Source organism: Pleurodeles waltl, chromosome 3_1 (assembly GCF_031143425.1).
Source record: "Pleurodeles waltl isolate 20211129_DDA chromosome 3_1, aPleWal1.hap1.20221129, whole genome shotgun sequence".
NCBI classification, from domain to species: Eukaryota; Metazoa; Chordata; class Amphibia; order Caudata; family Salamandridae; genus Pleurodeles; species Pleurodeles waltl.
In genome coordinates this window covers 1,582,980,113-1,583,005,822 of record NC_090440.1, presented here as the reverse complement: position 1 = coordinate 1,583,005,822, position 25,710 = coordinate 1,582,980,113, and the positions used below count along the sequence as shown (strand labels likewise).

Below are 25,710 nucleotides of genomic sequence, written 5' to 3'. Positions count from 1 at the left end.
TGCAAAGATTGAAGGACACCTTTCTGTTCTTGATTGCTGCATTTGACAACAGACTAGTACTAATAAGCTGAAGCCTTTGCTTAGATAGTGCTACCATCTATAAAGTGACAAAATAATGAGATAACAATATTACAAAATGTGCTGCATTATGCCACATAACTTGGATTTTCTTGTTGCATAATTTTGTCCTTCTTGCCACATAATTCCAGTGGCCTGGGGTATGGTATGCTTTCAAATGTACTGGTTCACATGAATAGATAAGCCGGTGAAACGTTTGCCACTACGCCCGGGACATCTTGTTTGGGGTCAAGGGCAACAAGATTTTATGTTTACTTTGTCCTTGGGACAAGTAGACCCAACCCTCTGCAGCACAAACCCTTTGGCTGTTTGCAGTTGAGGTAGTGTTTCCAAGAGATAATGCTGTTCGAACTTGTATTTATGGTTCATTATTTGAAAACCTTCATTATTAGGGTGAGTGCTGTAAATAAATGTTTTAATGTCACACTTCACTACTGACGTTGGTTCCAGTACAAAAAAAAAAACGTGTATACACATGTTTGAAAAGTTTAGGCTATGAGGCTAAGTATAATGCTCCCAGAATGCTCTCTGATTATATGCAAATGAAGTGTCATTTAGTAAAATGTTTTGATGCATGCTAGTATTTCCCAAAAATATTTCTAATGGAAAATCAGTGTAACCATTTTCAACACGATTATGGGAAGCATGAAAATAAACAAACACTGACAAAGCCAACTGATCTGACATATTTTTATAAGTCTTTTAGTTTCATCAATGCGTGTCTTGTTTTGACATGGCTTTTCTAACACTTTATTGTTGTGGGAGCTACCAGGTCCTCAACATTGTAACAAACACTGGCAAAAACCCCCCAAAACGTTTTTGAACTCTAAAAGCACATGTTGCCACCAGTGGCATAACAAAGGCCCCGCAGCCGCCCTCCAGGGGGCCCCTTCAGCACAGCACCTGCCCTGAGTGAGTCAGGAGAGGGGGCTCCTCCATGTTCTTTGCAAAGGGGCACCCTCCAGTTTCATTACGTCACTGATTGCCACTGTAGTTCCTGACACTGAACAAAACTACTTTGTGTGCCAATATGCTCCTTGTGGAAGAGAAGAATGCGATCACTCACAGTAAAGCCAGCCGAAAGAGAGAGAAATAGAAGTTTAATAAAAACAAAATGTCTTTGTTAACACCAGACCTAATTAGGGACCGAGACCTACATGTAAGTAGCTTTTTGCATGTCGCAAACAGCGACTTTCGCTGTTTGCGACGTGCAAAAAGCACATTGCGATGCACAAACCCAGTTTTGCGATTCGGTAATCTGGTTACCGAATCGCAAAACGGGTTTGTGACTCGCAATTAGGAAGGGGTGTTCCCTTCCTAATTGCGACTCGCAGTGCAGTGTAGGATTGTTTTGCGAATGCGGGCGCAAACCAATCTCAGTTTGCACCCATTTCAAATGGGTGCTAACACTTTCACAAAAGGGAAGGGGTCCCTCTGGGACCCCTTCCCCATTGTGAATGTCACTGTAAACATTTTTTCAGAGCAGGCAGTGGTCCTGCGGACCACTGCCTGCTCTGAAAAAATGAAATGAAAACGTTTCATTTTTCGTTTTTGTAATGCATCTCGTTTTCCTTTAAGGAAAACGGGCTGCATTACAAAAAAAAAAAACTGCTTTATTGAAAAGCAGTCACAGACATGGTGGTCTGCTGTCTCCAGCAGGCCACCATCCCTGTGAGGCCGCCATTCGCAAGGGGGTCGCAAATTGCGACCCACCTCATGATTATTCATGAGGTGAACATTTGCGAAGCCCTTGCGAATCACAGATGGTGTCAGGGACACCATCCTACATTCGGATTTGCGACTCGCAATTTGCGGGTCACAAATCTGAACCTACCTACATGTGGCCCCAAATTCTTAAAGAAAGTCACAAAAGTGCACCCATGGTATATATCGTACCCCTATAAAATATTTGTGAACTGTATTTTAGCATGGGTAAATACGCATGTGTAGATTTGCTCATGTGAAAATCTATTGAGCATTTGCAAGTTCATTTTCCCTCCAGCCACTTTCTTCCCAACCCTGGAAGAAGTTCTAATTCTGCCATTGTCAGGAGTAAATGTCCAACCTTTCTTATTATGGGAAAATATTAGAGAGAAGCTGGTGAAAATCTTTAAAACATGCAGGTTAGTAGGTTTGCAGACTCAAAGGCATTCCAGCCCTGGAACTATTGCTTACTGCTTCCTCCAGCCCCAGTATGCAGATCTGCAGAAAGGTGGCAAAATAAGGAAATTGCTACAGTAGGGATTGAAACTGCTAGTATTCAAGCCCTACTATGGTAGTAGCCCTGGCATAATCAGAGAGGCTATTATCAGAGCTCTTACATAATGAGATTGCTGCTATAATTTGGCGCCACACTACATGGCACCAAAGGGACAAGTAGATCTTTTTACAGGACAAGTAGATTTGAGAAGCAACCTGTCCCGTGGACAAGTAGATATTTTAATAAATTCCACACCCCTGCACATACTGACGCAAGTCTTCGTCCTGCCATGGAGCCTGGCAGTTACTGTCTAGAAGTCATTCTTCTGTTCGCTAAATGCGGAACCCTAAGTATTTAATTGTGACCAATTCACAATGCAGGGAGTGCCCAAATGCAACAGGTTTAGCTACCTCTTTAATGATAGGATACAGACAGGGACTTCTTCTAGTTGACCAGTGGACCTGAGACTGCACTTAGCTGCTCCAAGGCTCTGTAGCAATAGGTGGGAGCAGTGCCATTAATCACAAGCCTGTAACAGTGGGTGTCCTAAACCAGGACTATCACGAATAACACACAGGTGAGAGCTGGCAGCTCCTACCAACGGCATAACAGATTTGAAACCACCCATTTTCAATCAAGCCATCATATTTATGTTCTGCAGCTTATTCCATTTGATAAAGCCACTTCCGCAGTTAGACATAAATGTTATTGTTTTTTTTTTTTACAATTTTGTTTTCAACTTTTTATGATTTAAAAAAAAAAAAAAACATTTCTCGTTAACACTTGGGGAGCCATTACATTATGACAGTTGTTTGGTAATAATTTAGGTTCCCAGTAGCATTCCATCCTCCTCTTCAAGGGAACACATAATTTTTCATGTAAGACAAAGAGAAACGAGTAATGTTCCCTTGGTGTATTATGTCATCACCCTGATTGGTAATATTCAAAATCAGCATTTATTTGTTTTGTGTTGTTTTATTCATCACGCAGTTACTCTGGAACTTCAGCAAAGTCAGTTATTGTGATGAAAACAGGGTTATGATGTTATGAATTCACTTCCTGGCAAGATTCAGGGTCAAAGGTCATAACATCTTTTTCTGTGATGCCAATGAGATCAAAAGGTGTTGAATACTGCTTCCACTACCCCGGGCATTTTGGTGAAACAACGTCCATTGCATAGTGATGAGCGGAGGGCATGGTGGGTACAGGTGTGCCAGGGAGGCACAGGAGGCATGGAGAGAGAAATGGGGACAGGGAGAAATAGTGAAAATGGACTGTAAAGAAACAGCAAGGAGAGGCAGAGTGATCACAGGAGGATCTTGAGACATGAAGACATTAAAGCGGATGCTGTTTCTACTCTGCACTTGTACCCTCTTCCTTCTATAGGTACTGTTCAGGAGTCACATCCTTCTCTCTATATCGACTGCACAGATACTACATCCATTTTTCACCCTATATATCCACACTCTACAGCTTGCATCTACCATCATCTATGTTCCACTGCCACTATTCATATCTGCACATCACACTACCTTACTATACACTGTATACCAGCGTTCACACCTGCTCATCCATTCTCTATCAGGTACTCCTGATCATCCACTCTCCATTAGATATCTCCACAAATCTCCCCTCCACATGTGTTACACTCTGTACATACACTCCCCACATTCACTCTGTTTGCATGTTTGATCTCCACTATCCACGTGTATTCTACCCAGCACGTGCACTGCTAGTTTAAAAACATTGTTCACCCACTGTATCCACTATATACATCTGTTGTTCACCACACATATCCGATCTACACCTTCTGCATCCACTCTCCAAGTTTCATATCCTCTCTGAACTCTGTACATCTGTTCTCGACGAGACACTCCAAACACTTCTGCTCCCTGTGCACTACATCCACCTCTTCACCACTTTATCTGCTAAATACTATACTCACCGACTCCAGCCCTTTTCATTCCCTCTCCCCATTACTACTGCTAGTAATACCACTTAAGTTCCATCTTTGTGAACCATCTAGCCTTTAAATTCATCCTCTACATCCAATCTTTCCCACAATATCAGATTTCCATCTCCACTAAACATCCATTGACACTCCACTTTTGCTCATCTATAGCTTCCAAAATCACTCTCTATTTATCTCTTGAAACTGCTATACAACTGCTAGTCCCCCACTTCAGATCTGTCCTTCAGTTGTGCTCTTCACAGGGGCTCTCCATATCCTCTGTCAACATCCGCTATGCCCTAGGCTCTTTACATGCACTCTTCACATCTCCTATCCAAATCTGCTCTCCCCAACACGTTTCACACACCATATCCTTAGTGTTTGGTCCTGTGCTGCACTGTTCTACCATCCACAAACAGGACTCAACTCTTGACGTATTTGGCCTTAGCATGACACACACACCTACAATCCCTTGCTTTTCCCCCCCACAACATGTTAATATCTCTTCTCTGCAGTCAGCCTCTGCTATCTACATAGATTTTACACATGTACACCGTGTAGCCGCATAGTTCATGATCCATTTACACTTAAAGCCCATTCTTAGTCACAACAAGAATTTTACCTGTACCATTTGGCAACTGTGATTTAGAACACTTCTCACTGCATGACGTAATAACTGCCACACATGTAACACCGTCTCTACTTACAACTCCATAGTCCATCACCCACACTCACTTATAGTACTCAATCACCTAACGCCACTTAAGCCATATGCTTACCAATACAGCGCCATACACAGCACACCTTAATAAACCACTATCATGCACACTTGCCAACAGATAATAAGAATTCCACTTGGGACACCTTGTACTCTTTGACTACCACTGAAGTTACTTATTCAAACTTTAAATGCCATAACAACATAACACCATTCACACCAAACAGCCATTGTAAAGACCACAATTTTCCTCAGCTGCTCACACCCACTCACACTACCATTTATCCACACAACATTATAAACATGCAAATCCTTACACACCAAAGCCATTCACAGAACAACTCTCACCTGTCACCCTACTGCATTGAGCATATTGCCCACTCACCCAACTCGGAACTCATATGAAGTTCACTCACAATACTTAGCAACATTCTCTCATCCATAGCTCCTCAGTGCTGCTCTACGCATCTGTGAAATTAACATGATAGTTTCAATTCAGAGAAAAAAATTATACTGTACATCAATGAAAGCTGCAGCCAAATCCCTTTAAATTGGGAATGATGTATGAAAATGTGATTTTTATATGTGATTCCCAATTTACTTCTAAATTTATGGTATCACAGTTAGTAGATGCTGTAATAAGTTACTAGAATTGTAGTATTACCACAACATTTTGTCTGAAAGATGTTTGATATACACTAACTGAGGGCCCCTTTTTGCTTAATAGTACACTCCATTTCTATTGCAGTATACAGGAACTGCCCTGGGTACCATATACTAGGGACTTACATGTGGGCACCAGTATGCCAAATGTGGGGAGTAAATGGTTGCAGCAACCAAGTTTGAAGGGAGAGAGCATATTCACTGGGGTCCCGGTTAGCAGGATCCCAGTGAGCACAGTCAAACACACTGACAACCGTCAGAAAAATGGGAGTAACCATGCCAAGAAAGAGGGTACTTTCCTACAATAGTATAGTAATAAAGTGACATCCAGAAGTGGTCATAAAGTCATTGTGAAGTAATACAAAGAAATCCTGAAGTAAACATGAAGTCCTCATGGAATAATATAATCTCATCCCCTAGATGTCACAGAATCATCATGAAGTAATCTGCACTCATCCCCTAGTTGTCAAGGAGTCATCATGAAGTAATCTGCACTCATCCCCTAGCAGTCTTGAGTCATCTTGAAGTAATCTGCAATCATCCCCTAGTTCTCATGGAGTCATCCTGTAGTCTTTAAAGATAATCACACATTTTTCAAGGAAGTAATGAGAAGGTCATCCTGAAGTAGTTACTGTGATGACTGTGGAGTCATCTCATTTAAATATTTCGCCCTATGGGCATACTTCAGGATGGTTTCAGATGACTTCACTGGATAATTACAGGAACAGCCCAGCTGAAGTCATCAGATGACTTCAAAAGGACTCCAGGAAGATCTTCCTTTTTGACTTGGGATTCATTCTACTTACGACCAGGGTTGCGGCTTCAATACTACTTAGCAAAGTTCCTGTTTCAATTCCACCTGCTGGCTAGGCTTACTCTTCTATCCTACTTTCTAAACCGCCTGCTGCTTCGGTAACTGTACTCTACGGAACGGTAGTTGTACTAGCTTGCACTGTTAGTGATGTCTCAGTGGTCGTCTATGTCAGCACTGCTGCTTCTTTGGTACTCTAGCACTCTTGCTGTTGTAATACAACGTTCTGGTGAAAGTGGTTTATGTTTTGTGTGCGTGTCCCATAGTAGTTGCCCTGCTGCTGTTTCAACTTTCCCTGGTATTGCTGTCACTTTTATGTTACTCATCTTCGACAGCAGTGCGCCTTTAACTCAAACACAAATCCTTGTGTTGCTTACTGTGTTCTGCGAATTTGTTTCCACGGTGGACTTACTGAAATCGAGGGACATGTACAATTCCACAGTGGGGGTGTCTGAAGGAGTGGCCCAAGTTCATGACAGCTGTAAACAAGGATGACCTGTTGAGCTAATGACTGGGCCCTTCCTGGTACGAGGTGGTTCATGGAACTACCTATTCCAGGCTCTTAGTTGGGACTGTCACTTCCGGGAAACCGTGGACATCGGATAGTCGTGTCCAGGATCCCCGGCTTCCGCCTGTCAGGTGTCCGGAACCTGAGTCAGGTTAGAAGAGCAATGTCCGCAGCACCCACTCACCGACATCCTGATCGAAGGGGTTGGATCCGAAGAGCGGCATGGTGCCCGCCTCCGCTCCCGCTGATCCCGGCACCGCTGTCCGCCTCTCAGGACCTCTTTGCACCTCTCTGGATTTAGGGTAGAGGAACAACTAGGAAGCACTGTGGACGTCGGAACTGGTAAAGTCTCACGTGACCGAACGTCATTGCATTTCATAGCACCTGCGCAGTTCCGACCTCTGAGCACCGCCCACTTTTGATGCTGGGAGAAGAGGAGTTTCAAGGCCTTGGATTCTGATTGGCTAAGTCTGACATACGGCGTAGAGTGGAAAGATGGAAAACAGTTTTACGGGAAAGAGCGCAGACCGCCGCCAGATGGTTATTCACTGAATTGGTGGGTGTTGTCACCGGCAGGAGACGGTGCACGTGGGTTCGCGAGACCGTGACGCATCAGTTGTGCCTGATCGTTGAAGTTGGTGGGGGAAGTGGAGACAAGTAGAACTTTCATATTGAGCTGGAAGCACAGATCGAACTTTATTAAACAATAATACAATTGTGATCCTGCGTGGAAGGACGACAAGGGCAGTGAGTGGGGGGGCTAGAAAGAGTAACATATTCTGTGAATATTTTATTTATTTTTCACTTCAGGTAGGTGTTACGTTCTGATAGGGGCCTAGTGATTAGCATATGCATCGCACAAATAAGGACACCACACCTTGCTTATTGTACTCGGGCTTCTGCCTGTTTGCGCCCAGCCAACCGGCATTTTTATTACTTGACCTGAGTCATTGAACAAACCATGTGTCCTTCATTTTACAGGGTAGTTTCCCCTGCGTGTTCCCAACACACGCCGGGGAGACCACCCCTCCGCAACCTGGTATGTTCCAGGTCGCAAACATAACATTCCTCCTCAACTTTAAATTGAATTGAAAAGAAAAACAAAAAATAAAAAAAATCATTAAGTGATGACTTCCAACATGACCTGCAAATGCGACTGCTGGCCCAAAACACTCAGATTATTTTAGTCATAAATTCCACGTACTATCAAACATCGGACTTCAAGGGGTCCAACTACGAGCAGACATAGTCATTGAATTTTTTCGGGGCCGACATGAGGGATCTCAGATTGTACCTGTCCGCGCCTCCTCGCTGGATGGCCTCCTGGTTTGTGGCTTCAGGATATCTGTCATGAGGTGCTGTCTCTTCGCCTTGGTCAGGCTCTCTGTATGAGGCAACATCCCCTCCTTCACGCTCCTCGCTATCTGGGGACGGCGGCTTGGCAGCCCTGCTTCTCCCTGTGATGAGGGCCTCCAGACCACTTCATTCTCTCTCACCTGACTCTCAGCCCTTTCCTTTCCTTCAGATTCCAGCCGTTCTCCGTGGTACAGCTTGAAGCACGAAATGTTCCTGGTTACTGTTTCGTCCTTCCGCTTGACAGTCACCAGAGTTCCTTTCACTCTAGCAACGGTCCATGTATTGTTCTCAAACATTGTCTTGAATTTTCCACCCGGATACCTGTTCTTCATCAGTACCACGTCCCCAACTTTCAAGTCTCTCACAGTGGCTCGCCTTTTTTTTTGACATTCGTTCATTTTGGACTTGTCTGTTTCGGAGTCTCCTTTCCACTTGTTTCTGGGTTGGTGTGGCGACTCTAACTTGAGGGATCGTGTCTCTCACCTCCCGCTGTATGCAAATTGAGCTCGGGGACACTCCCGTTGTGCTGTGTGGCGTCAGGCGATATTCTCTAAGGAATTAAAAAATAGCACAGTCCAGGTTCCTCCCTCTTGTTACTGCGAACCGCAACACCTTATTTAGAGTCCTCATGAATCGCTCAGCTTCTCCGTTGGCTTGAGGCCATTGCGGAGTGATCTTGCGGTGTTGAACAGCATGTGATGCCAAGTATGATGCAAACTCGTGACTTGAAAACGGGGCACCATTATCAGTTCGTAGCTCTTGTATGATCCCGTGAGTAGCCATTATCTTTTGCAGATATGGTATTATCTTTTTGGCAACAGTGGATTCTAGCAGCTCCACATCTGGGTATTTTGAGAAGTCGTCGATTACAACCAGCATGTGCCTTCCATCGGGCAGACTGCTTAGGTCCGCACTGGCTCTTTGCCATGGAACAGACGGAATTGGTTCCGTGATGATGGGGGGAGGCGGGTCTGTCGGCCCCACCAGTTGGCACACGTGACACTGTTGTATTGTCTGTTCCACCCGCGCATCCAAATCCAGAAACCACACCTTGCTTCGCAGCCTGGCTTTTGTTTTTACCATACCCTGGTGAGCGGCATGAGCCAGATCGACAGTTCGTTGTCTCAAACTTTCAGGGATGACAAGGCGGCTGCCTCGTAGGAGGCAATCTTCTGAGGATACAGCCAATTCCTGTCGGACACGGAACAGTGCTTGCAACTTGTTGTGTGCTTCCGTAGTCCTCAATGACTTGTTTTGTTTTAACAGGTGCCATTTTCCATTACTGACGCATGACATTGCCAGCTGCAGGACTTGGTCCTCCTTTGTGGCCTCTTGTATCTCCTTCACTGACATAGGTAGTGGTCACAACCTCTCCACTACCAGCCTCATGTATTTCTCGGTGTTCTCTGCCTCATCTTCTTCCCCTGCAGTGACTGGTCTAGCATGTCGTGATAGGTAGTCTGCTGGATTCTGAGTGCCGGGGCGGTATATGACCGAAAACTGGTATCCTTGTAGATGGATCCATCTCCCGATTCTCGGGGGAGGCTGTGACACAGTCTTGTTGAACAAAGGTATCAGCGGCTTGTGGTCCGTGTATATTACGAACGGATGACCATAAATATACAAATGATAGTGGCGATACGCCCAATTTACCGCAAGTGCCTCTTTTTCTATGTGAGAGTATCGTTGTTCCGTTACAGTCTACTGGCATAAGCCACAGGTGCCCATTCCCCCTCCTTTCCTTTTTGCGACAGTACGGCTCCAAGGCCCACAGGGCTGGCGTCTACTGATAGCTCCATTTCTTTTGCAGGATCAAAGAATACCAAGGTGGTCTCCGCAGATAGTGCTTGTTTGGTTGCTTGAAATGCTGTTTCTTGTGTCAGATTCCATTCCCACGGAGTGTGGGTTTTTGTAAGTTCCCGTAGTGAGGCCGTGAGGGATGTTAGGTTTGGAATGAATCTCCCGCAATATGTCATCATTCCCAAGAAGCTGCGAACACCAGTAACTGATGTGGGGGCAGGTGCTAATTTTATGTCCGCCACCTTCTCCGGATCAGGTCGAACCCCCTTCTCTGAGAAGTGATATCTAAAGAACGCAATGTCCTGCCTCAAGAATTCACATTTCTCTCGGTGCAATGTTAATCCATTTGAGTGTAATCATTGGAATACAGCTCATAGCCTCTGTAGGTGTGTTTCTACTGTGGCAGCATGCACCAGGATGTCGTCGCTCACATTTATGACACCCTCTAAGCCCCCCAAAACACCTCTTGTTGTGTCCTGAAATACTTCTGCCGCACTGGCAATGCCAAAACTCAGGCGTCAATTTCTCCTCAGTCCTACATGGGTGGAGAATGTTATTGCGCAAGACTCTGGAGCCAGCATCAGCTGATGGTACCCTGCCCTCAGGTCCATCTTGGAGAACCACTTGGAGCCACTGAACTACACCACTATGTCATCAACCGTAGGGGTAAGGTGACGTTCTCTCCTAATGGCCACATTTGGGAGGCGCATGTCCACGCATAAGCGTACCTCTCCTGGTTGTTTTGGTTTTCTGGTGGCTACAATGGGCGACACCCATGGGGTGGGTCCTTCCACTTTTTCAATGATGTCCGCCTCTTCTAGTTTTCGTAATTCCGCCTCCACTTGTGGTCGAAGGTGAAAAGCTATGCGCCAGTGTTTGAGGGCAACCGGTTCGATGGATTTGTCAATGTGCAGTTTCACTTGACGATCTTTCAAGCATCCGATTCCTCGAAATAGATCAGCATACTCTTCTTGGAGACTTTCTAGCTCCCCCATGGGTATGCTGAATGCGAAAACCACCAATTTTAGTTTCTCCGCGGTGCGGCATCTGAGTAGCATCCCCGTTCCTATCTTCGTGACAACCACTTTTGCTTGCACCGTTATGTCATCATGAGTGATATCTGTCACGAACACTCCTGCCAGTGGGAGGGGTTTTGTTGACCCAAAGGCAAACACCTGCACTGCCGTGTGGCGAAGAGAGGGGCGATGTGGCATTTGGTCCAATGCTGAGTGTGCCAGTATGTTAATTGAAGCCCCAGTGTCAATCAGGGTGGTTACTTGGTGACCTGCCACCTTCACTTTGCACTTGGGGACTCTCTTCGTGGTCTGGCTGCCTGGTTCTGTGGTGTGGATTATATAGACGGTCCCTTCTGGTTCATCATCATCGTCCATGTCGGGGATTACATCTGGTGGTTGTATTGCCTGTGCTCCGTGACTCATTTTCTGTCTATCACCCTTGGTTCGGGAGTTAGAGCGACAAACCTTGGCAAAGTGGTTTAGTTTTTGACAATTGGTGCATTGTTTCCCTAGAGCCGGGCATTTACCTTGGTGTGGAAAAGTCCCTCCACACATGTAACAGGATCGGTGGGTGCTGGTTGGCTTCATCTTGTCTTTCTTTTTTGTCATGATCCCTTAGGTAACAGCATTTACGGGTTCAATTTTGATAGCTTGTGCGAGTGCCGATTCCATGTGTGCTGCCCTTACTCTGGATAGTTCTTTTGACCTGCCCATTGTCAGCATGTCCGCCATTGCCATGCCAGGGATCTGTAGTATGTGTTCTCTTAGTTTTGTGGAGTGACATCCTTGACTAAATTGTGCTCTTATTTCGTCCTCAGGATCCGGTAGTGTGCATGTGCTGGCTAGTTCCCTTAACCTTGCGTAGTATGTGTCCACAGACTCATCTGGTTGTTGCCTAGCTTGTCGGAGGAGAAAACGTTCATAATCTGGGTTTGCCAGAGTTTCAAAATACACCCTTGTTGCCTTTTTTAGAGTTCGGTATGTAAATGGGGGTCCTTCTTCTGCCACTGTTTTGCTAATTCTATGGAGCATCACTCCCCCCATGTGAATAAGCATCGGTCGTTGTCTGTCCGGGTCTAGCGCAATTACTGCAAAGTAATTTTCTAGACGTTCCACCTACGATTTCCATTTTGCTGCTTGAGCTGATGGGGGCCCCTCCATGACAAAAGGCTCCAATATTGGGAATGTGGCCATGATGTTGTCTTTTGGATTAGCTGGTGCTATTGTTTAGTGTCCCACAGCCTATTTTACAGTCTTATGTTGTGCCCGTGGGGCCAAACGTGTATGAGCGTGGCCTCCTTTTATTTTTAATTTGTAAAAAAATTGTTGAATTTGTTGTATTTCTTTCACCCCTTCTGGTTTTTTTTCTTCCATTGGACGGAGAGAGGGGGGGGGGCACTGCTCTCACTCACCCTTCAGGAGGCCTTCGTTGTTGGCACTGTGTAATAGTGCTCAACCCGATTGCTGAATGGCGTCACGTTCCAGCCACGCAGGGTATTTCCTGCTGGTTCCCGCTGAGGAGGGAGTTGCCCGCTGAGCTCCCGGCACCAGTTGAATAAGCGGGGGTGTCCGCTTCACACCAGCTTCCCGCCACCGGCGCACGCTGCCAAACACCCGACTTCGACGCTCTCCTGCCGACTCCGACAATGAGCCCGTCCGGTCACTGGGGTGCTCGAGCGTTCGCACACGCAGCGCTCGATCCGAACTCCGATTAATGCGGTGAGGATCGCCGCGCGAAGTGGAGTGGCGTTCGTCTTACTCCTCGTCGCCAGTTTGTTACGTTCTGATGGGGGCCTAGTGATTAGCATATGCAGCGCACAAATAACGACACCACACCTTGCTTATTGTACTTGGGCTTCTGCCTGTTGGCACCCAGCCAACCAGCATTTTTATTGCTTAACCTGACGTCATTGAACAAACCATGCGTCCTTCATTTTACAGGGTAGTTTCCCCTGTGTGTTCCCAACACACGCCGGTGAGACCACCCCTCCGCAACCTGGTATATTCCAGGTCGCAAACATAACAGTAGGCTCTCTATGAACACTCACTCATCTAAATGAAAAGAAAATGCACAGTAAACAAATCGATTGGCAGTGCACACTTTTACGTAATGAAACTTCTATTTGCTAATCAATCAGCATTTATAAAGCCCGGCTTATCACCTGGGGATGGGATGGGATGGGTCTCAAGGTGCTAGCTGGGGGACGTGGGTCAGTCAAAGAGCCCGGTCTTGAGGTTCTTCCTGACCTGAGGCAGCGAGGGGGACTGCCTGAGTTGGAGCTTCATCGTGTTTCAGGCCTGCACGGCAAGATAGGAGTAGAATCTTCCTCCGACCTTGTTCTTACTGATCCTGGCGATGGTGGCGAAGGTCAGTTGAGCAGAGTGGAGTTGCCTGGAGGGTGTGTAGGTGAGGGGATGGTTAAGGTAGGCAGGTCCAGTGTTGTGAAGGGCCTAATATGCCTCTGTCAGGAGCTTGAAAGTGATGCGTTTGTTGACGGGGAGCCAGTGTAGGTCTCTCAGCTGGATGGAGATGTGGCTGTGGCGGGGAATGTCCAGAATCAGTCTGGCTGTGGCGTTGTGATGTCTACTCTAATCCGCTCTCTACAGATATCTCTGTGTGTAACCAGGCAGCCTCCCTACAGATGTCCATGTGTGCAACCAGGCAACCACAAAATTGAATCATGGATGGTAACGTGGGGAAAAGTCCTGTGTATTTTTAGTGTGACTTGCTCCACGCTAGCAACAATAAAAGCACTTTAAACGATTGAAAGTTTCATTACAAATAGTATAAGATATGTTGTTGCACAAAATGTGCAAAAAGATTTAGGTTTAAAATAAACAAGTGCGGTCAAAATATATATTTTAATAATGGTTTTGTGTTGCATTTCAGGTATGCTCTAAATGAGGTCGACAGGTCTTTTCATCATAGCAAGTGGTAGGAGAAGTCAGCATCACAATCATTCGACATTTAATTTACAGTAGGACCAATTTGGCCACACAAGGAAAACCCAAATCGAAAATAAAGTTAAGGGGTTTGATTACAAACTTATACTCAGGTTAATTTAGATGATTCTCAAAACCAAACTTTAAAGATACACTATCATCATAGGATGGCCCAAATGACGAAAGACCTTTAGGCGATCTAACATCAAGCAAACTAAACATTCAATAAGACAGATACACCATAACAGGAGAACTTGATGTTTAGAGAAAAAACGCTGACCAACTCTGCTAAAATGATGGTAAGCTAAGAATCATGTGTTAGTCAATGAAGGGAAAATCCCTAGAAATAACAAGTCAATATTTGACATATGCTGGGCTGCAAGACATGGGGACGAAAAGTAAAAAGGAAATAAAGGACATAAATCATTTGGAAAAACATCTGGGGACAAATGAAGCTAACTAAGGTTGCCTAAAAGTATGTTAAAAGGGAAAGTGTCAGCATTTCAGAAGCTTAGTCAAGAGTTTTCTCATGGGTCAAGAAAATCAAAGCATTGGGAAAATGCAAGACAAGGGCAAAGAGGTCTGTACCTCTCAAAATCCAAAAGATGTCTACTGCTCAAAGTCAAAAATGTTCTCTCTCCTCCAGCTAGCTGGAAACTGTAAATTAAAGTTCAAAGTGAATGATGATTTGTCTGTTGGTAACGCCTTATGGATCGGAAGATCTCATTGTCCAATCCACTTGACAGCAATTTTACATTCCTTCCACAAGTCACTCAGAACCTCAATGTCGAACAATGTATTCAAGTCTTCCCACAAACATTTGGAAAGATTCACAAATCGTTCAGACTGCCTATACCATTCTGCAGCTTTCTTTCTCAATTTCGAGAAATCAATTGTGAATGACAAAATGTCACTTCTGCTCCAAGTTACATTTATCCTCCACCAGGAACTTCTTCCATGGGGAGCATCTTCACAACTCCCTCACTCTGACTTGCTCCAGCCAGAGGCAGATCCGTTCTCACTTTCTTCTGATCTCTCCTCTTTGCCCATCGTTCTTCACACTTATCTAAATCACCCCATTTGTAATGTAACAAATTAATTCTCGTATCTACAATCTAATTCCCGGAGGTCTCATGTTCATGATATCCTTGTCGTTGAATCGTAATCTGTAACTTTTCTTGTAGGGGTTTGGGTTTCTCTAAATCAACATCATATCTCTGGACTAATTCAGCTAATCTCTCATAAACTTGTCCTGCACATTTTATAATGTCTTTGCATAGAAGCCGCAGTTTGTCCTCTCTGCAAGTGTCTAACTGAGCTGTATCTACATTTCCCAATATCATCTCATTTAATTTTAAATTTAATCTGGGCACATTCTTCTTCCAGAGATTTAAAGGGTAATCTCCTATTTGAGGTACTACAACCAATGTTCATAGTAGGTTCTGTTCTGGGCACAAAATATATTGAGGATCTCCGGTGAAACCTCGCATAGGGAGTGAATCCTGTTTGACGTGTCGTTGGAGTCGGATCTGAAAAGTGTGTAGGGGGTCAATGGTCTTAGAAATGCAAGAACTCTCTAATTATGAACCACTTAAACTAACAAATCCCTGTGCATTTATCGGCAAAGGGACATTTGAAGCAACTGGGGTATTTAGAACATTTGGGACATTTTTAACGTTCAGAACATTTGGAACATCTAATGTGCATTACTTCCTGTCAAACTGGACCTTATAGAGTAACAACTGGACCTATTGTCACTGGAACTGTTATGCACCAGGATTAATATAACTCAATGGATTCAAAGGAACTGTCATCCCTAACCTTTGTTCTGTTAAATGTGTATTGAAACCTAATTTGAAATAAACTCTGACCATTGGAATCAAATTTGGACTTTGTACTGTCTGTCTCAGGCTCTGTTCAACAGAAGAGGTAGGTGTATCAAAAGTCACATTTCTCAATGTCTCCTCAGAATGATATGGAGGTGGACAATTTAACAGTGACTGATTTATACAATCATCTTCCGAACCACTCGCATACATTTCAGCTGTTTTCTCTGTCTCTCTTGTCTGATCTGCCTTTTCTCTCTTTTTCTTTCCGTTTGGTTTAGTGCTTTCTCTTTCTTCACTCGTTAAGAAAGGATAAAATCTAGTTCCCTCTATGATGTCTGCTCTCCAAGCTTTGTCCCATCTTGCCTCTGCAACAGTTCTTATTGCTTTTTATCACTCTGCCCTTATACGTCTCTTTCTGTATCTGATGAGCTATGACTTCCTATGTATTAAGTGCTTCCAATTGTGCAGATCTCAGAGGCAGTCTCATCTCCTATCAAATTTGCCTCATATTTCAATAATTCTCAAATTGAATGTTCCATAGCGGGGAAATGCTAATGCACCTTTCTTCTTAGTAACCTTATGCCACTGTTCAAGTCACAAGCATGCATGAAGACCTGCATTGGACAATACATAATGACCTGGAGTACCTTCTATTCTCTCTCTAACTGACTTGAATACATCACCTGTTATCAAACTTTTCAATGCTTTAAAAAACATAATTTTTAATCAGATTTCAATAATTCGCAATTTAGTTTTCGTTCACATTTAGGGAGTAATTCTGTGCTCACAATCCTCTTTTCGATGTTCACAACCAATAGCAGCATGACAGTATATGAGGTAGTCCACCAATACCAGAGTGGCTTCACACCAACCAACATTCTTTTGGCTATTTCTGCCGCATTCGACACAGTCAATCATAACATCCTGATCATTAGACTTTCTTCAGCAGAGGTCGGTGGAACAGCCCTAGAGTGGCTGGGCTCCAATCTGTTGGATCGCAGCAAAGCAGTTGCCCTTCCTTCGTTCAGGTTAACCTTTAGGAAGGTGGAGAATGGTGTGCCTCAAGGATCTGCCTTGAGTCCCATTCTGTTTAATTTGTACATGAGACTTCTTGTTACCCTTGATAAATCTCATGGTAAAAGAGTAGTTAACTACGAATATGATACTCAGCTGATTTTATCATTAGATAGTGACCAACAAACAGCTGTAAAAGTCTTCCGCAGTTGATGGAAGGCTATTGCACAATGGCTAAAATCTAATTCGCTCACATTCATTGGGGACAAGATGGGGTTTTTATGTTGCTATGCAAATAAAGTTCCCTTGAACCTACCTCAAATTTTTGGCCTCTTCCGGTGAAGGACAGTCCTGATTCCTCAGATGCAGTCCACAACTTAGGAGTTACTCTGGACAGTATATTGTCTGGGCAGCTCATATCACAAAAGTGACAGGGACCTGTTACTCATTATTGGGAGGTTTATGGAAATTGCTTCCCTTGCTTCCAGCCAGTGCTAAACCTCTTATTGTTCGCAGTGTGATCCTTAGTGGGATGGACTATTGTAATTAATTGTTGTTGGGGGCCCTGACTACTAGCTAAAGAGAGTTCACAGAGTACAGTCAGTGGCAAAATTGGCACTGAACTGCCCCAGGCGGTCATCTGCTTCAGCAGCCTTTAAGGAGCTTCATTGGCTCCGGACCAGACAGAGAATTGTTTTTAATTCACTATCTTTAGTTTTTAAGACACTACATGGATTGGGACCTGTCCCCTTGTTGAAGTGTTTCTCTAGATACGTTCCGACAAGAAGTCTTCGCTCCACAATGTCTGCTCTTCTAATACCAGGTATCTAGAATGGGTAGACGAGCATTCTCAGTTAGTGCTGCAATGCACTACCAGACCCCCTCCAAAATATGGAAGATTTATTATCCTTTAGGAAAGCACTGAAGATTTGGCTTTTCCCCCTATAATTTGTTTGCCAGTTGTATTTTTTTAGTAACGCCAACTTCTTCCGTTATTCCAGCAGGTAGAGCCATGATAATTTTCAGGTGAATTACGCGCTTTACAAATGGTTATAATAATAATTATATTGAACTAAATGAAACAAAAGAGTTCCTCGCCCGACAAAAAATTACTAAATTACAGAAAGATATCACCAAGTTCAGCAAAGAGAAGGTCTATCCCTACATCATTGAGGACTTCACTGCTGATTCTCAATCTCTTTCGTCTGATGATTCCTCCTCCTCTGTTAAAAAACCTCGCAAATTTATCAATAGCTCCTCCTCGGATGGATGGAGCACTGATGACGACAGACCCCAACCTTACTACCACTATCCACAATACCCGCATGGTCAGCCATTAGCATGGCAACCTCTGCTCCCCTTCTACCAACCTCGCCCAGTGGGACCGTTTTTGCCTTTTTTAGGGCACGGCCGGGGCAGAGGAAGAGGCAGAAGGGTCCATTGGGCACCAGAGGAACCACAGATGGTGACTCGGAGTCAAGGGAAGAACCAACAAAATCGGACTTAGTAGTAAATCTTTCCTCCAGACCATTATCTCCGGATGAGAGCAGGGTTCTGAATAGAGGACTAGGCTTTGTCCCCACTCCCTCAGAGGATTTCTTTCGTCTTCATTGCGAGCTCTCCCAATATTTCAGGAAAATCAGACTTCAGGTCTTCTTCAAGGATAGACCTTATGACAACCAGCCTGATGCTTCAAGCCTGAGGAAACCTTCTAAGTTCATGCCCCCCACAGCTTCTTTGCCTTGTGAGGTGTTATCTTTTGAGAAGGCAGTCACTAATGATCTATTGGCTCTGAAACCCAAACGGAGTTTTATCAATCTACCCAACATAGAACGGAATGCCCTCAAGACATTAGCCTCAGACCCCAGCATTGTAATCAAACTTGCGGACAAGGGCAGTGCAATAGTTGTTATGAAGACCGTAGACTACAGAGAAGAGTGTTTAAGGCTTCTTGGAGATTCCACTTAATACTCTCGGATCACATGAGACCCAACTGAGAGATTACCAATTGAGATACGTGGGATGATAGAGGAGGCGTGTGGTAACTTGTGGATCTCTCACAAGGAAGCGGAGTTCCTGGACACCAGGAACCCACGCACCCCTTATTTCTATTGTCTCCCGAAGATCCATAAAGGGAAGATGCCTCCCCCTGGTTGCCCCATAGTTTCTGGGATAGGTTCGGTTCTTGAACCACTATCCACCTTTTGCAACCATTTCTTACAACCTCTTGTACAAGAATCAGCCACCTATCTGAAAGACACTAAGGATGTCCTCAATTTGATAGACACCATTAACTCATCAGTTTATGTTCATGCCCTCATCATTCTTGATGTGGAGGCCCTACATACGAACATACCACAAGAAGCTACTCTAAGGGTAGTCGAATCCGCCCTTTTATCCACCAATTGGACATCAGCCACGCCTGTCCTTTTCATAATGCATTGTGCCACTCTTGCTCTGACAGAGATTTGTTTTCAATTTGAAGACCTTTTCCACCAAATACGTGGCACCTCCATGGGTAGTACCTTTGCCCCTAGCTTGGCCTGCCTCTACATGTACGACACAACCCTTTTCATGACAACATCAAATTAAGGCATCGCTATATTGACGACCTCCTGGTTATTTGGCAGGGACCTCTCTCTGAGGTCGCCACATTCACGGCATGGGTCAATAGTCTCGATCCCTTTTTGAGGTCTACTTCCGCAGTATTCTCCACAGAGATCTCATTTTTGGATCTGTTGATCAAGATTGTTAATGGCAAACTTATGACAAGAACTTACCACAAAACCACTGACCGTAATAGTTTATTACTTTATGAAAGCCACCACCCCAAAGCACTTCGGGATAATCTTCCTTATGGCCAGTTCCTCCGATTACGTCGGAATTGTACCAGCTTACCTACATTCAATATTCAAGCCAAAGATCTCTCCAATAAACTGAGTGAACGTCACTACCTAGATCAGGTGGTGAAAACAGCTTATAAACGAGTCAAACATTGCAATCGGGACACATTACTGCAGATAGGTTCACGTCCTACAGAGAACAAGCTGACCTGTGTATCCACGTTCACTCCCCTGTCTAACACTATTAAGAAGGTAGTTAACAAGAGATGGAATATACTATGTAGTGGCGGTATAGACATTCCAAAACCTCTCTTTGCTTTTAAACGCACTACTAACATTAGGGATATGTTGGTCCATACTCGACCACGCCCTAGTGGAACATCTTGCAGACAACGGGCCTTGTGGGATATCCCACTAGTTGCAGGTCACTTCCTTTGTGGCGGCTGTAATGTGTGTATACTCACGAGACGCATAGATACACTAGAACTTGACCCAATAGGAACATGGTGGCTACTTAAGCACACTAATTACAACACCCGCAATTGCGTGTACCTGATTGTGTGTCCGTGTAACTTGCAATATGTAGGCATGACCACGAGAGCGGTCAAATTGAGAATCAACGAACATCAGAGTAGTATCAGATGCGGCCGCTCAACCACCAAATTGAGTCTACACTATATTGAGGTGAACCACAGTCCAGATGATATGTGGTGGGTCATCTTACAGACATGTCCCTCACTGGACACCAGAGCCTCTGAACTTGAACAACGTTGGGTGTACAAACTCAACACCCACATCAGACGACTTAATGATGATATTCCGTGGATAAGTCTTTCACTAAGATAATTCCACTTTTGACGGGGGACACTTTGCTTTGTGGGTCCCTTGTCCACATGTCTTCTCCTCCTTGGCTTGGTCCTCCACTGGGTACCGTGCTCTTTACACACCAGATCTATTTTCTCAATACAGAGATTATTGCTACTTGTATGACTTCAGCTACATCCAATAGATGACGTGATGTCACATATTTTATTGCCGTCCGTGCCTTATCTAAGTTCCCTGCCATGTTGCCCCGTGTAGTTAGGAAGATGACTGCAGGGTGACCTTACTTCAACCCAGGACAATCTCCTGTTGTTGCTAATATTGCCATCTTGCACTGCGTTCACAATCACTTTTTGCTCGATTTCATATTACACTTTTGATCGTCTTTTACGATTGTTGTTTACACTGAGTTTTTAGTCCTTTCTTTATTTTTACCCGGAAAGTTGTTTAGGGTTGCTTACCAACCTTTGCGTCATGCCGGCGCACCGTCTTCCGGCAAGCCGGTTTTTCTTCCCCACCGACCGCGTTCGCTTCATTCTTTCGGGAGCGCGGTCCGGGGTAGGTTCAGAGTTCTGGACCTGAGCGACACAAGTAAGTGCTTCGTGACTGACTTTACCGGTAACAACATTTTCGGGGCTGGACTTTAGCCTCGCTTTTTCTTTTTCTCTTTATTATAATCGGACGTAACAGCAGGCGTCTGCTTGTTACCTTTGGCTCCCGTCTTTTTAGAAGCATGTTTTTCGAAGGCATTTCTGTTGGTACGATACAAGTATGTCCCCCTTTCGATCTAAGGATTAAGGGACCGTGTGATCTATACGATGATACCCCTCAATAAAGGGGCTAATGCTGCAATTTGACTAATTTATTTTTACCGTTTCTGTCTACTTAGGTGCACACAGACGAGTATTTACTGTGGTTTGTTGAGCTTTTTGAGTTTCTTTGTGTTGCAACAGTTGAGAATGATTAATAACAGCAGCACATTGTTTTAAACATGGATATTTTGATTTCATGACTTGCTGGGTATGATACTTCATTATCCTGTATTAATATCTGTTTCTGTGTTCTATTATCAATAATAGATAGTCCACACCCGGTCATTTGGACCCCTGCTGTCCATGGAGTGTGTTTCTCTAATGAGGGGGTAAGCCACTTTACTATTCAGCATGTACTAGTGTGCCAGCACCTGCACCATCACAGTGTGTTCCTCACCAAATATGAGGGTTTGTTACCATTTTTGATATAATTCCATGATTTTTTGTCATCTGTTCCCTTGATTTCAGGGCGTCAAGTAGGAATAGGACGTCCCAACCACACATTAGTGTAAGTGACATTAACACTGACATTTGACAGTCTTTGGCTAGAGTTATCTGCATTTTATAGAAAAGGAGAAGTTTTTCACCTGGTCCTGAAGAAGTGTTGCTGGATCCATTTGGACCAATATAGACGCGAAACATGTTGACCCTTACGCCAGGGATGGTCTGGTAATTCCACACCTCCCATTCTCCAGTTTACATTATTGAGAGTGTTTTGACCATTGTATCTTCTGCACTCTCCTCATTCGGTTTAACCTTGGCCTTCACCCTCCATGGTTAAATAAATAGTTACTCCTACGGTCGGGTCCTGAGCCAATCTTAACCCTTTTTCTGCTAATATTTCTCTCCTTTTTTCCCCCTTCCAAACCCACGTATTTTGGGGTCTTGGCATCATCGAGTAAAGATCTCCGGAAAAAAGCCCCCCCTCGGGTGGAGCCCGTCAGACATTGCAGCGCCAGTCTGACGAGGAGCAACTCCGATGATGAAGCATGACACCCAGTTAGGTGTGTGAGGTTTCTTGCTCCTAAAAATAGGACTTCCTTTTCCACTTTTTGGAACAGTGTATCATGGTATATTGTATAATAATAATATTCCAGCACAACACAGTGTGACATCAATCTCACTGCTCACAGCAGATCACCCTCCTTTACAATTTCTCTCACAATCACTGTTTCCACCAAACCTAATGCAAAATAATAAAAGCAAAATTCAGCTGTCTGCTCACTAAAGGTGTAATCAAACACTTCAAAAGCAGTATGCGCTACACTTTCAACCTATACTTTCACAACAATACAGCGAATGAGGCTCACCAACGGATCTCACTCAGATTGATACAGTTCCTCCATGTGCACTCAGGGTTCACCAATACCAACCTCTCACACAACCAGCTCCTCATACTGCAGACAATAAATCAACCAAATGTCTTCTACACTTCTGCATTATCCTCGGATCTTAGGCCACGACAGGCTCATAAACCAACACAACTACTTAGCAGAAAGTGCCACATTCATATTAAAACTTTGCAACCTCTGCAAAACACTTCACAACATCACACATCACCGTAATCTTTAGCCAAAGCAACGCAAGTGCAAACCCTATGAATACTCACACATCCAATGCAAATGACCCTGGAACTCCATTAATCTTCAGAACGAGCCAGGGGATCAGAATGTGGGCTGGGTTTGGAACATTTCATAATAGGAGTTCCGAAGTCCCTAACTCTATGCCTAATTATTTCCCCCCCCCTCGTGGGAGAAACCACTGCCTTGCTATCAGATTTGGTGTAGCCTTTCAGATATGCTCTAAACAAGGTGGGCTGGTCTTTTCACCCTAGCAAGGGGTAAGAGAAGTTAACATCAAAGTTAATCAACATTTAATTTACAGTATGACCAATATGACCATACAGGGAAAACTCAAGTCAGAAATAAAGTTAAAGGGTTTGATCACAAACATATTCTCTGGTTCATATAAATGATTCTCAGAACCAAACTGTAAAGATTCAGGATCACTACAGGATGGCCCAAACAATGGAAGAAGTTTAGGTGAATTAACATCAAGCAAACTAAACATTCAGAATCCTTTAATAATAGCAAATGCCACCAATATCACTAAAAATAACACCACTAGCCAGGGCCAGACTAACTATTCTTCCACTTTGATGTTTTCCTGGTGGGCTGGAAGGTAGGGGACTGGTTACAGACCTGGGTGAGCCCATTTGCATCCTCCTACATTGTGAGATTGGCTTAAATATTTTTGCCAGGGCGAATTTTGGTTTTCAGGCTTACCACCGGCATTACCAGTCCCATAACCACCAATACTATACCTCCACCATTAACACAGTGCTACAGAATAACAAGAGAAAAACTTGCTGTTCAGAGAAAAAATGCTGGCCAACTCTCCTAAACATGAAGACAAACTAAAAATCATCTAATTTAGTTAGTCAAGCAAGGGAAAATTCCTAGAAATAGCAAGTCAATAATTGACATGTGCTGTACTACAAGAAACGGGGACTAAAAGTAGAAAGGAAATAAAGGACAAAAAGAATCTCGAAATATGACATCTGGGGCAAAATCAAGCTAATTAAGATTGGCAAAAAGTAGGTAAAAAGGGAAGGTGTCAGCACTTCAGAAGCTTGGCCAAGAGTCTTCTCATGGGTCAAGAAAATCTTAGATCGGCGAGCAAGCATTTTGAAAGTGCGGGGCACGGGCAAAGAGGTCTGTACCACTTGAAATGTTCAAAGGAAGTTGTTACAATGACACGCTGGGTGTTATTCTCGAAAAACCTCTTTATTTAAGTGTTGTAGAGAATATCTATATCAGCCTATCCACGCAGCAGTCCTCTCGCCTCCAGCTCTCCTTCCAACTGTCAACTTTCTAAATTCTCTTTAGAGTGAGAATGAATATAACACATCTTCCCTTTATAACAAAACAATGACAATAAAACGTTAAATATGTACATGAAACCAAAGAGAAGCTATAACAGCCCGTGGAAAAGAAAGAATAGAAACAAGAACCAAAACTACAATTATTGGTAAGATAAAAAGCCCATACATAATCACAAAGGTAGGCTGGGCTCCGCGTCTTCCTGGTAGACTTCCTCCGCAACATTTTGTTGTGCTTGTTTTCATCTCCACCCAGGTCGCCGTTCACCACTTTGTCAGAGAACTTTTCCTTGTCATGTTGATGTTCATATCCAGAACTTCCTTTGTATAAAACCACTCTGCTGAGGTTCCACACCCGATGATCACAGGTTTTTACAGCATTGGTGAAGATCTTGATGACTCTCAACGGTTTAGACAGCTTATCACCAGTAAAGGACAAACCAGAGCGTTTTATCATGACCAAATCACCAACCTTAACCTTAGTCACCTTGACGGCGTGATTGCGATCAAACTAAAATGTAAAATGTAAATTAGCACTTGTATAGCGCACTACTCACCCGTTAGGGTCTCAAGGCGCTGTACTCATACCGCTATAGAACCCCTCCTGGCTTTTCCCTGTAAGGCGCCCACTCCTGAGCACCCCCAGGGTGAAGCCAGGCATCCAAGCGCTGTTGGGGCCGTTGTGGAGATTAAGCAAGCTATTGCCCAGAGTTGCAGAGTGGGACCCATGAATTAGATTAGGCACTGAGGCGAGAATTATCTGGTCAAGGGGAATTGAGCCCAAGACCTGCCGAAGCGGGACTTGAACCCTGGTCTTGAGCCAGATCTCTGCTTCAGGGTCTGCCGCTCTAACCATTGAGCTACACTTCTCCACTTGAGCCACACTTCTCCACAAACTGAATTTTGCTCTTCTTTACTTTGGACATCTCTCTCCCTTTAACATAAGTATCCTTCTTAGCATACTTTGTACTTTCCAGGAATTGATTTACCCAGCCAGGATCAAGAATGGAGTTGGGACACCTCCCACGAAATAAAACAAAAGGAGATACCCCGGTGGTTGTATGTGGTGACAATCTATAAATACCCACTCTTTTGACAACTTCCTCCTTCCAATCCTTATTGTCATTCTTGGCCAAAGCTATGGTTTCCTTCAATGTTCTATTGAACCTTTCAACCATACCATTGGCCTCTGGATGGTATAAGGCACATTTTTTGTGCTTAATACCACATAATTGGAGAAAGTCTTCCATCTCTTTAGAAACCAATTGAACTCCATTGTCTGTGAGTAGTGATTCAGGTAGACCCTCCCTTAAAAATAAGTCTTTGAGAAAACATATAACAGAAGCAGTTTCAATACCTTTAGAGAAGTCAATTTCTTGCCAACTTGAGAACAAGTCAATAACAACCATGATAAACCATTGAGAGCCAGCAACATGTATGGGACCAAGAATGTCTAACGCAATGT

The 25,710-nt window shown here is 44.1% G+C and overlaps 1 protein-coding gene across 2 annotated transcripts in view; it reads right to left on the bottom strand.

The window, feature by feature from the left end:
- STAM2 (signal transducing adaptor molecule 2) overlaps positions 1-7,295 on the bottom strand; it is a 310,306-nt gene extending 303,011 nt beyond the window's left edge. For both annotated transcript variants that reach the window (XM_069225179.1, XM_069225180.1), the window contains exon 1: positions 7,114-7,295. In XM_069225179.1, the coding sequence (XP_069081280.1) occupies positions 7,114-7,153 (40 nt within the window). In that variant the 5' untranslated portion in view covers positions 7,154-7,295. The remainder of the gene's footprint in view (positions 1-7,113) is intronic.
- Positions 7,296-25,710: the final 18,415 nt, after the last annotated feature.